Below are 12265 nucleotides of genomic sequence, written 5' to 3' on the forward strand. Positions count from 1 at the left end.
TTTTTTGTCTTTCTTCTCGAAGCGTCGGCGTGTTAGGCCGGTTTGCTCGATCGCCAAGAGCTCGGGAGGTTCGGCCTTACGCTTGCTCTTCTTGTTCTTCCAGCCGACCCCTTTGGAAGAGGTGGGCTGGTCAGAAGCAGGTTGCGACATAGTGTCGATCTGCTGCTCTCGGGCCTCGGCAACCTACATGCACTTATCTGCGAGTTCGAAAAGCTCGGTTGTGTTTTGGATTACCCGGGTGACCAGCTTCTTGGTCATTTTCTAGTCTTTGACCCCCTGCTTGAACGCTAGGATCACAGACTCTCCCGTGATCCTTGGAATGGTGTTCCGGCGTTTGGCAAAACATCGTATGAAGTCTCACAATGACTCTTCTTGTCGCTGCCGGACCTGATATAGGTCGTCCTCGACCCCTGGTCAGACGTAGGTTCCTTGGAAGTTGGCGATGAACTGGTCGCACAGGTCATCCTAGGAGTGAACTGATCCGTGGGGGAGGTTCATCAGCTAGGACCGGGTGAAACCGGTCAAGACGTTAGGGAAGTAGTTGGCCATGACCTTCCCATGGCCTCCCGCAGCCTGTACCATGGTGGTATAGATTTGCAAGAACTCCTCCGAATTGATCCACACTTTTGCGGAGTTTAGGTTAACTAAGGGTGTGCGGAAGGTACACACTTTTACGGAGTGTTCGTATTTTTACAGTGCAATGGCTAGTTTTTGAGTGTGTAATATTTATACCCTACACCCTCTCTCAAACAACACCCAACTCATTCATTTCGACATAACTTGAGACAAATAGCTCAAAAGCATTCAAAGCTTCCATCTCCACTTCCCTTTGTGATTCTAGGTGAAGTCTTGTGTGGAATTGAATGAGAGCAGGAGTAGTGCTAATAAGATTCAAATTCATCATTTGAGCACTCGGTTTCTTCGTTAAGCTGGTAATTTCGCGTTTGTTACTCTTGGTGTTTTATCCACCTCGATAGCCAGACGTCGCTCATTAAGCTATCAATCTTGTGGTGAGCTCCGAAAAATATTCAGAGTATTTGTAGATTTTTTGAAACCTTACAAAGGTTCTCGAAAAATCTAAAAAAAATCCATATTTTACTAATGTACTATATTTAGTTTGTAAAATTTTCAGACTCCATCTATTCACACCCTCTAAACAATGTCAGATCTTTTCATAGGTGCGTGTTTTTCTTCCTTCTCCTCTCACCACTTCTATGTTTTTTTTTTTCCAACAGCAATGGGTTGATGTTGACATGTGGTAAACTGGTAACGGAGGGTTTGTTTTGGTCTGATGCCTCTTTACGGGCCGAGCCTGGGCAGCCTCCTAGGCCCAAAGCTATCTGGGCTTTCTTCCGGTCCGGCCCGGCCCGAGGAACGCTGGGGTCCACCTCCACCCGGCTGCCTCGTTTTGTCGAGGCAGAGCATCTCTCACACCATCGTCGTCCTCGCCACTTCGCCAGCGTCCGCGCCGCCGCCGGTCCACCTCGCCAGCGCCCGCGTCTCCGGCGTCCTTTCGCCGGAGCACGCAATCCACCTCGAAGAAGCTCATCCTTTCCTCATCGGCGTTGTTGTCTTCCCCTCTACCGTGGACGGGAGATCCGTCCGGACTCGCGACCGATTCCATTTGCTGGTAAGGCGCCTCAGCCTGCTTGGATTGATTGTTCGTAGAATTGTGTTACTCGGGATCTCTTCTTCGCTGTGAGCAATCAAACCCACATCTTTCGTTGTCTCTCTCCGTCGGTTAGCATCGGATTTGTTTGCTTCGTGGCAGCCTACTATTGTAATCCATCCATTGATGGTTCGATTGGGTTGTTCTTCCTCTGCGCGCAAGATCGATCTCAGTTGACCCCGTATGACTCGGTACCCGAGGTGCGGGTGCAGTTCAGTTTGCAACTCGAAAATTTTTTGGGGGATCAACTGAATCCCATGTCCCACGTTAAGTTTGTCCCTGGCTGGTGTGGGATTGATAAAGTGCAGTTTTTCTTTAACTTATTGATCTTGATCAGTGCGCCTAGCCTGCAATTGCTGTCAGAGCTAATGCAAATGGTTTGGTGGGCAGATGACTGCAAAATGCTACCATTTTTGTTTTTTTGTTTTTTTCCGAGGAAAAATGCAGCTACTGTTGACGGACGGTTTCCCCCCTTCAACCTAGTATGCATGCAGATTTAGAGTAGGAAATGTTGGAATGAAGAAATAGTTTATGCTTGAGCCCACACTATTTGCTGGATGTCTAAACTCTCTGTGCCAAGTCCTCATTTTGTTATATGCTTTCTTTATGACATAAAACAGTATAACAAATTTAGAATAAGTTAATTTAAGTGCTGCATGTTATTATGCACTTTTTCTCCGAGTAATCAGTGTATCTGAGCATATCGAGGCACATTTCTATACTCACAGACCTTCACAGTATGAATGCTTCCCCTCTTATCTCCACACTTCGTGTATTGCAGACTTGTCCTGGTGTTACATATTCCTGTTCAGATGACATGCATATAGAGTTGACTGAGCATGAACTAATGGTCTAATATGATCCATATCCTGTACTTTTTTTTACAGATGGATTCTCTTGAAATCAAGAAAGAAGAAGATTATCAGGTAGATATGTTTGCCCACATATTTATGTTATATCACTCAGCTATGTGTTCAGCCATCATGGATCCCAATCTGATACCCCTTTGCTTTTGTGCAGATGGATCAGATTGAAATCAAGGATGATGAAGACCATCCGATAGAGATGCTTGTTGACCATCCTCGTTTTCTAGAACCCTTATGTCCAGAGGAGGTCAATGAAGACACACGAGTATACCCTCGTGTAGGGGATGAGTACCAGGTGGAAGTTCCAAATCTAGTAACAGATGATAAACTCATGAAACTAAGCTCATTGACAGTTTATGACAGCATTTCGGTTGGGTTTGAGTACCCTGTGGCAGTAGGATTAGCTATTCCAGTCACATTGACCCAAAATACAAGCAGTCATATAAAAGAAGAGCAGAGGGGATTTTCAGGACGCAGTTCATGTCCTTCACAAGATGAAGGTACCATCCACAGCAGTGGAAATATTCCCGGAAATTTATATCAGCACAGCATTTGTTCAGAGTGTCGGGGCTGTAAAGTTGAATATGTCGAGCAAGGTGAGAAATTATCAGGATCTATAGGACAAGATATGCACTGCTTACAGAAAAGGGAGCTTTTAGTCTGTTCTTGTGTAAAAAGGAAACTTAATGATTTTATTCCATTGCCTGGGATGCCAAGACACTCCTGGACTGATGAAGAGGCACATACTTTTCTTCTGGGTCTCTACATATTTGGCAAAAATCTTGTTCAGGTGATGAAATTTACGGAAGGTAAGACAATGGGAGAAGTGTTGTCCTACTACTACGGAGAATTTTTCAGGTCTGATGCATACAAACGATGGGCTGCATGTAGAAAAGCAAGAAGCAGGAGATGTATACTTGGGTTACGTATATTTTCTGGTCCTAGGCAGCAGGAATTGTTGTCACGTTTGCTTGCTGCCGTAGCAAGGGAGGTTGAAGATCCTTTGCTGGAGGTGTGTCAACTTTTCTTTTCCTCCTCTTTTTTTTTTCTTCTTTTTTTTTGAAAAAAGACCTAGCATTAAAACCATGCTTTTCTGCCTTTGAAAAAGCCCTAGCATTGAATATACTGGTTATTATTTTATTATTTAAACTAAAAGTCTTATGCCATTATTCTGGTATCTTAACCTTTTGCTCTAAGATGCTCCTGAATTTCTGTCTAGCATGTCATTGCATTGATGTGATTCCATCAGTTTTCTCAAGAGGATGACAGTTACATGGTCTTCTGCAGGTCTTTAAGACATTCAATGAGGGAACATCTACTTTTGAGCAGTTTATTTTGACCTTAAAGTCCACAGTTGGTGCTCAAGTTCTTGTAGAGGCAGTTGGAATTGGCAAGGGGAAATATGACTTGACTGGATTTGCATTAGATCCTAGTAGAAATCATGGTATCTTGACCCGATCAGAAATCCCTATTGGCAAGGCTTGCTCGGCGCTTTCATCTGGAGATATCATAAAGTTTTTGACTGGTGACTTCAGACTAAGCAAGGCAAGATCCAATGATCTATTCTGGGAGGCTGTCTGGCCTCGGTTGCTTGCAAGAGGCTGGCATTCAGAGCAGCCCAAGGATTCTTCACCAGTTGGAAAGCATGCTTTAGTCTTTCTCATTCCAGGCGTAAAGAAATTTTCTAGAAAGAAGCTTGTCAAAGGAAATCATTATTTTGATTCTGTTAGCGATGTCTTGAGAAAAGTTGCATCTGAACCAAAGCTGCTTGAGTTTGGAGTTGAGGGTGGTAATGATGAAGGTGTGGTTAAGCTTGAAAATGGATGGATCCATGATTCTGAACCTGACAAAAACACACTTCCTGACAAGAAACCTCCTTGCTATAGCCGGGCCAGTGAGCCTGGCTGTTCCCCAGAGCTAATGAAATTTACTGTGGTGGATACTAGTCTTGTTCAAGGGGAAGAACCTTCTAAGGTGAGGTCACTAAGAAATCTACCAACAGATGCCAGTCATGGTTACATGTCTTCACCACGATCAGGAGATTCTGGGAGTGACAGCTCAGAGGAGCACTCAGATTCTGAAGACGGCTCTCAGCCATATGAACATATAAATACTGATCGAAGCACAACCAATGTCAAGTATGTTAACGAGGAGAAGAAAAGTAAGCCTCCAACAAGTGATAAGATGGATTCTAGTGCACTTCAGAAGTCTGTTTTTTCAGGCACATCAACATCGATCAATGGTCATATTTCAATTGATCAAGATTTCGGCACAGTGAATAGTGTGTGCTCTTCTACCGCAACTATTCTTCCTGTTGATGTTCAAAGGGTCTATACTACTACTACCTCCACTGAAATAAGCTTTCAGTTTGATCAAAGGATAAATGCTGAGTCCCAAGTTTTCTTAGCACCTTTGTCAAAGAGAAGAAGGTTAGTTTCCTGTAAGACTGAAAGAACTGGTCGCAAAAATATTGTTGCCAATGAAAATCATTACTGGAAGAAAGTTGACAAGCCACCGCAACATGATGTGTCTGGAGCAAATGAAACAAGCAGAGAGGCTAACCCTTTTGTATGGGGCGCAATTGCGAACTCATCAACTAACATATCCTTCGATGTGAATAACAAGCAGGCATATTGCAGACAGCTTCACAATGTGCCCCGCAATGATGAAAAAATGATTTACAAGGAAAAGCGACAAAATAGGCATGTCGTTGATCCGAATGTCCCACAAACACCATCTGATTATGAGTCAACTGTGAGCTACAGTGTCCCTCAATCCGACAAGAATACACAAGCCATGGACAGACCTCTACGTTCTTCAGAAACTGAGGAAATGACCAACCACCTTCCAGATATGGATGCCCCTAGTAATGTGCTCTATGGGGAGCTTTCTTTCAACTCAAGAAGGCAGAGTAGCAGAAGCCGCCCGCCAACAGCCCGAGCTCTGGAAGCTCTTGCCTGTGGCTTTCTTGGGACCAAACAAAAGGGCAGGGAGGCAAACTTTCCATCTTCAAGCAGGAGCAGCAGACCTGTTCGACGACCACGAAGATCAACTGATGTTGCTCTGTCATTTCCTTCTGATGGCGAAGGATGTACTTCTCATTTTACTGATTCGCCCATGGACGTCAACGAATGGCACATGGGTAATCCTCCATACCAAATGATTCACAGCAGCCCCTCGGATAAATCCACAGATAAAGGGAGTCCTGACTTGTTCGGGGCAGACAAGTCTACTGATAAAGGAGCTCATGAATTGTTTGGCATACCTTAGATCGCATGAAAATGAGTAAGGTCGGTCCATGCCCAGCAATATCTTTGGATTAGCCAACCTTTATTGAATGGATTGGCTGCCGGTTAAGAGAACGAAGTGATCTTATGGTCAGAATGCAACCTGCAGTAATTGATGGGTACTACTTGTTCAAACTTTGTTTTTTGGTTGAGAAACGAATGGAGGAAGCTTATAAAACTCAGTTTTCAATTTCATCTACAGTTATGTGCATGTACGTTCTCAATACTTATCAAGAGCAGATGAGACCAATGAACTACAAACATGTGATTGATGATTGCCTTCGCATCAGCAGTTCAGCCTCCAGTGGCTTATCAAGTCTTCCGTGATAGAATCATGCGCTTCTTGTTTGGAAGCCTATGATGAAGCTTTTACCTTTCCTTTGAAGTTTTCTGATAAAACTTTACCCGGAGTTATACTCTTGCTTTTTATTACATATACTATGTCGGTTAGCTGGACAAGCGTGTTATAGTGCGCTCGTATAAGAACCATACCTGAACTAAATTTGGAACTCTGTCCCTGTGCAACAAACCCAAAAGCGTGTTCTAAGCATACTTGTGAAAATGCATATGTTCTAAGTATACTTGTGAAAATCTTTATGCTCATGATATTCTCCGAGGTTCAAAGTTTTTACAGGACAGTAGGCATGCTAAGTCATTGTTTGATCCGTGACCAAAGTTTGGTGTATGCTACAAGATAATTCTTCTGGTGGGTAACTTCTTGGGTTATTTTTCCATGCCCTTGTTTGGCTTCTAAAAACAATCGCTCTTTTAAAACATTTGACACAAATAGACATGGATTGCATTTATTTGGCCGTAAAGCTTTCTTCTGACGATCATACGACGACTTGTGACCTACACTTGCGTTCCTACTAATTTTTACAGGACTTCTCTTCAGACCCCATATCTCAATATCTGTCTTGGTTTCAGTAGAACCTGCTCATCAATACTTGTTCAGGAGAAAATTCATCGCTACTGTTGTTCATCTACTACTTTTTATTTTGCAAGAACAAGAGCGAAAAGAAATAGAAAAATATTTGACAAGAAGAAGCAATAACAAATACGCACCGATTTGAGTTACAACAATTTCTCAAGACAACATTTGTTCAAATAATGAAGTGATGCTACCTCAAAATATCTTATATTCGATGGTCCAAACAATGTTCAAAGAATAGTTGTGCACACACGTTCACCAGCTTTTAGGTGATTGAATCAATGGAAATTATACTGGCAGAACTAGCCTCCTGACTTCAGAAAGCATTTCCAAGTACAGGTGTCGCTGATCTGTGCACTCATCACTGGATGGGCTCTGTGAATAGCACAGACTACAGAGATGGGCAGCATGACCCCGCCATGCCCTTCTCAGGTGCTCATGGGTCATGGTTCAGTGTCTAAAGTCTAAAGTCAGACGTGCCTTTAACAAGGATCAGACCCATGAGGTCACCCATTGTGAGATCACAATGCACATCTAGTTACCTCGGAAGCGAGGGCATCGTTTGCAAATGTCCCTTTGCCGTGTCAATTCGCGCTGAACCTGATGCAAACATCTTCCTATCCATGGACAGATAGCGATTAGAACCCAGTGTCCCGGTGCTTTCAATGGATCTCATGTACTCAGATGCGTTGTTCTCAATGATCAGAGCGTCCTCCAGCTCCCTGAGGACATCCTCCATGCTTGGCCGGAAGGTTGAGAAGGGCTCGGTGCATACTGATGCAACCTCAAGCACTCTCCACATGGCCTCTGAACAGTATTGCCCTTTTATGCCAGGGTCCACGATCTCTTCAATCTTGTACTCCCTTATGTACGGTTTTGCCTGCATGGTATGGATCGAGGTAAGATTGATGTGCAAACATTTTTGGAGTTCTGGAGCTGAATATATCTTCTTCTTTTTCAGAACAGCTATAATGAATGCATGGAAATTATTTTGCCAATCACAACAGCTAGAGGATGGGGATAAATTAGTGTTTCCAAAGGAGAGCTGTGACATTTTATTGAGAAGTACAATGGATGATTAGGGCGCAATGAGAACTTACCCACTCAACTAAGCTCCATTCATCACGAGGCCTTTGGACATCAAGAGGTTCTCTTGCAGTTACAATTTCTAACAGAACTACTCCAAAACTGAAGACATCGCTTCTGGTTGATAACACCTGAGTAGAATAGTATCTAAAAGAAAAGGAAACATCACCAAACTTTGGTGTTTCATGAAGAACATGTTCTGATTTGATACATGGTGATTTGGCATTTCAACTTACATATAATATTGTGCAATTGGCGATCTGTGGAATGGTGGTTGAATTCTAAAGGAAAAATAGATTTCCGGCTGGATAATATTTATAAACTGTTTAAAAAATATACAACCAAAACTACAGATGCAACAACTCTTCGCTTACACATTAATCTGCATTTTACCTTTCTAGAGTTGACTTTTCAGTCGAATTTCCTAATTATTTTAAACGCAGTTATTTATTAAAAATTACAAGACCTGCTATATTGCAATAATGTTGATGTTAGTATGACAGAAAATATCCAAGTGAACATGGTCTACTTATATATAATGGATGGAAAGTTTGTCATTTAGACAACTCACTCCCAAATAGCTATGCTCAGGTTTATGAAAACATTTAGAACCCATAAACTTTTCTCAGCTTTGTTTTTCAAACAATATGCTGTTCTATCTATTTAAATCATCACTGCTTCAAAACTAACAGTCTCGATCTTCTAACATTGTTGCCGAAGTGCAAGTGATGCAAAAACTTACTCAGGGTCCAAATATCCAGCAGTTCCTCTCACTTCCATTGATGCATTGCTGTCACCTTCTTGAGGTGCATACTTAGAAAAACCAAAATCGGCTACCTTGCCACACATGCTGTGATCCAGAAGTATGTTGCTTGATTTAACATCTCTGTGTATGATACACCGGTCAGCAAAATTGTGCAGATATACCAGTCCTGAACCAGGAAAACAAGCGATGAATTATGTAAATGTACAAATGTAAGGAAGCATTTACGATGTTCAAATATTAGAGAGGAAAAGTGAGCATAAAGCAACACGCCATGTCCCTGAATTGCACAAAGAATTATTTAGTTCGATCCCGCTATAGAAAAAAAAAGTGGACTGGGTATTAGAAAAAACGTACTGCTCACCTCTTGCCGCACCAATGCAAACAGATAGTCTGGTGGGCCAATCAAGAACTTTCCTTTTTGATGCCTCACCTACAAAACAAAAAATAATGATTATAAATAATAAGGGTCTTACAACTGAAAAGTAAATAAATGTTCGCGAAGCATGATACCATAGAGGCGATCCTGTAGTGAACCATTGGACATGAACGGATAGACCAATATCTGTTGATCCTTTTCACAGCAATAGCCAATTAGTGGGACTAAATTCTCATGCCGCGCAGCAGAAAGAAGCCTTAACTGTTTCAATTGGTTGATTCAGTGATCAGAGGAACTTTGCTTGAGAAAATGATAAAACTAACTGGAACAACTGAGCATTGATGTAAAATTTGACCAAAATATAGAGTGGAGTTATTATGGAATATTTTGCAAGCTATGACAATAGACAGCTGAAAAAAACATCTCAGACAAGAGTGCGACATGGTGAAATGCCACATCCATGATTAAGAATGAACTCTCCCTCACAAGATGCCTTATGCTGGTATAGTTTTCTTTTGAAAAAAAAAATGCTAGTATGGGTAGAGTTGGTCTATACCTCATTGTTAAACTCACGTGTTCCCTGTGTCGATGAGGTCGAGCGAACCTTTACTGCAACTTCTTGTCCATGTGCTAATGTACCTCGATAAACTGCTCCAAACCCACCCTCTCCTATCAACGTTTTGAAGTTGCTCGTCGCAGTCTGGATTGATTTGAGGGATAACTGTTGAACCGCAGGGTTTGTAGTCTTATGGATGCTGCATTCTTGAAAAATAGGATCTGCATAAACCAGTATAAAACAAACATTCATTTATCTATGAAGTATTTAAGCCATGGATACACTGACAAATGAAACATTTGCACTACTTCCTGTATATATTAGCCTCCCACTGAAATCAAAATTGGATAATTCTGTTTACATGGTTTCCATGGCCTATTAGCATTTCTGGGATTTCTTCTTTTTCCTCGATCATATGATGGCTGGTAATTATGCATGTTCATCTAAGAGGCTATACATCGCATAAAAATTCTGTTTCCTCTACCAAATATAGGTTTCTGATCGCAAACATATCCAAATGCACAGAAGAACTTATCCGTGCACGCAAGACTGCACGAAAGACATGCGCAACATGATTTAAACAAGCATGGTGCAAGACATCTACTATCTGACTGTAGCAGCAGGAGACAAACTTGTTGTAGAAGAGCAGTCTGTTTTCGGAGGACGCCGTTCACGTTTGTTAAAACAAACAAAGAACAATCCAAGTGCAAAAGTACATGCCAAAGATCCTCCGGCAACACCAATAACAAATATTCTCTGACTGGCAACTCCAGGTGGGCTTTGGTACTCTTCAGCAGGTGGACTATAATACTCTTCGGCAGCACAGCCCCCATAGCTTTTTAATTTTCAGAAAGAAACGGCAGTAAGATTACTTGCTGCTATACATGCCAAGATAAGTTGAACATCATAACAGGAATCTCACCTGAAATTCGCCCCATGAGATAAACTATCAGGTGGCTGATTGTTCAGGAAGGGGTTGCAGTTCACTGACCTGGATAAAATGACAGTGTATGATCAGATCTTTTAGGTAGGAATTCATGCAAACTGTCCATGTGATGTGAGAAGCATACGAGATTAAATGGAACCAGAAAGAGGAGGATAGCATATGCTTACAGCTTCAGCAGGTGTTTGAGAGCAGACAAAGATGCCGGAATAGATCCAGTGAAGTTATTGTCCTGCAGATCACTGAACCCACAGTAGTAAGAACAAAAAGCCAACACCTAGAAAAGCATGAGCTCACTATGGAAAACAGACAGAGAAACTTACACTTCATATAGGTCCGTTAAGTTACCAATCGCTGCGGGAATCGGCCCTTGCAATTTCTTCGAAGAGAAGTTCCTGCGGAAATACAACTTCATCACATTCGTCCCAATTCATCACCAACTGCAGATGCAAGTAATACAGGAGCGACAGAACAGGATCTTGATCTTTAAAAAGAAAAGGACAGAAGATGATCTTAATCTATTGTACAAGAACAATCAAATCCATTCTAAAAGCTATATACGTATGTTGGTCACGCGTCCACAGTCTGGTGGGGCACTCACAGCTTGAGGACGACAAGGGCGCCACCCTTGGACCGGCAAGAGAACCCTTCCCAGGTGGACGGAGAACACGGGTCCCCATTCCATGACTCGAGCATCTCATGTCCCCGGTTCCTCTCCCATAGCTCCTCCTTCAATCGCTTCGCAACATCCGCTGTGTCAAAGTCAGCAGAAAGTCCCCCGTCACATGAGAAAGCAGCAGTAAGTCACGTCGGTCACACGCAAAAGCAGTCCGCTTTGTCCACGAAATCCGGTCCATGGTTCAATCGACCCGGGAAACCAGCGGCGCACAGGATGGGCTAACAATCAAGAACTGAAACAGAATGATTCGGTCGCGACGACAAGACTCTACCTTGGGTGTGGCCGTGGGATGGCGCGGCGGTGGCGAGGAGCAGCAGCGTTGCGGAGAGGAGGAGGAGGACGAGGACGAGGGAGCGGGCGGCCATACCGTGCGGGCGATGGAGCGGGGTGGCCGCTGCCGGCCGGCGGAATGGAGGGAGCTGGGGGTGGAAAGGGTCAGCAGTGGGGCGGTTGGTTGGCGCGTTGTTTTGTAGCGTCGCCGCTTGTCTGCTGGCGCTCGGCACGGCCGTCGACAGCGACGGCGCTTTTCGTTCTCTGCACTGTTTCGGTGCGTCATAGCTCGGCCTCCGGATATTCTTAGGCCTTGTATGCTCCCGGGGGATGAGCGCTACGGAACAGGCTTTGACCAGCGTCGGCGGATTGCTCCTTGCTCTTCTTGAATGTCAGAGAGAGAGAGAGAGAGAGAGAGAGAGAGAGAGAGAGAGAGATTTGTACTTGACGTACGTATTTTTCAGTATTACTATCACATGATGTTAGGCAACTCACTAATTCTTTCCTATGGTGTACTATTTTGCTATTTTTTCTCATTTTAAGCTATGTTCTTCCCCTGGTCTGTTTTCAAGAGGATGCTCTCGTTTTTTAAAGGTATATGGGATGCATACTATTAACGTACATCACATTCATACAACATATGCACATATACATATGTGTCTGTACATAAGTTAGAATAATATCAGGAGACTCGAGATATCCAATGTGTGAAACGTGTAGTACCACTAAACTCACAAACGTGTATATTATATACGTATCTCGAGATCTATCCCAAGAACAATTAGGGAAGCACTCACATCGGCCTTAAGGCTCGAACATGAACAAGCTCAATCACA

At 43.0% G+C, this 12265-nt stretch overlaps 2 protein-coding genes across 2 annotated transcripts; one reads left to right on the plus strand and one right to left on the minus strand.

Moving 5' to 3' along the window:
* The first annotated feature begins 1291 nt into the window (after positions 1–1291).
* On the plus strand, positions 1292–6388 carry LOC133893083 (uncharacterized). Its single transcript, XM_062334051.1, has 4 exons — positions 1292–1630; positions 2557–2595; positions 2690–3547; positions 3823–6388. Exons 1-4 carry the CDS (start codon positions 1292–1294, stop codon positions 5803–5805), a joined length of 3219 nt encoding a protein of 1072 aa, XP_062190035.1. The 3' UTR covers positions 5806–6388.
* Positions 6389–6920: 532 nt separating this feature from the next.
* LOC133892720 (nodulation receptor kinase-like) lies at positions 6921–11731 on the minus strand. The gene is made up of 12 exons (XM_062333657.1): positions 11431–11731; positions 11082–11232; positions 10804–10875; positions 10651–10722; positions 10460–10528; positions 10170–10372; positions 9538–9758; positions 9116–9242; positions 8967–9035; positions 8582–8771; positions 7854–7986; positions 6921–7633 (listed from the first exon to the last, which is right to left on the minus strand). The coding sequence occupies exons 1-12, from the start codon at positions 11522–11524 to the stop codon at positions 7292–7294; spliced, it is 1743 nt and encodes a 580-aa protein (XP_062189641.1). The 5' UTR covers positions 11525–11731; the 3' UTR covers positions 6921–7291.
* Positions 11732–12265: the final 534 nt, after the last annotated feature.

This window comes from Phragmites australis, chromosome 15 (assembly GCF_958298935.1).
Source record: "Phragmites australis chromosome 15, lpPhrAust1.1, whole genome shotgun sequence".
In the NCBI taxonomy this organism is placed as follows: domain Eukaryota; kingdom Viridiplantae; phylum Streptophyta; class Magnoliopsida; order Poales; family Poaceae; genus Phragmites; species Phragmites australis.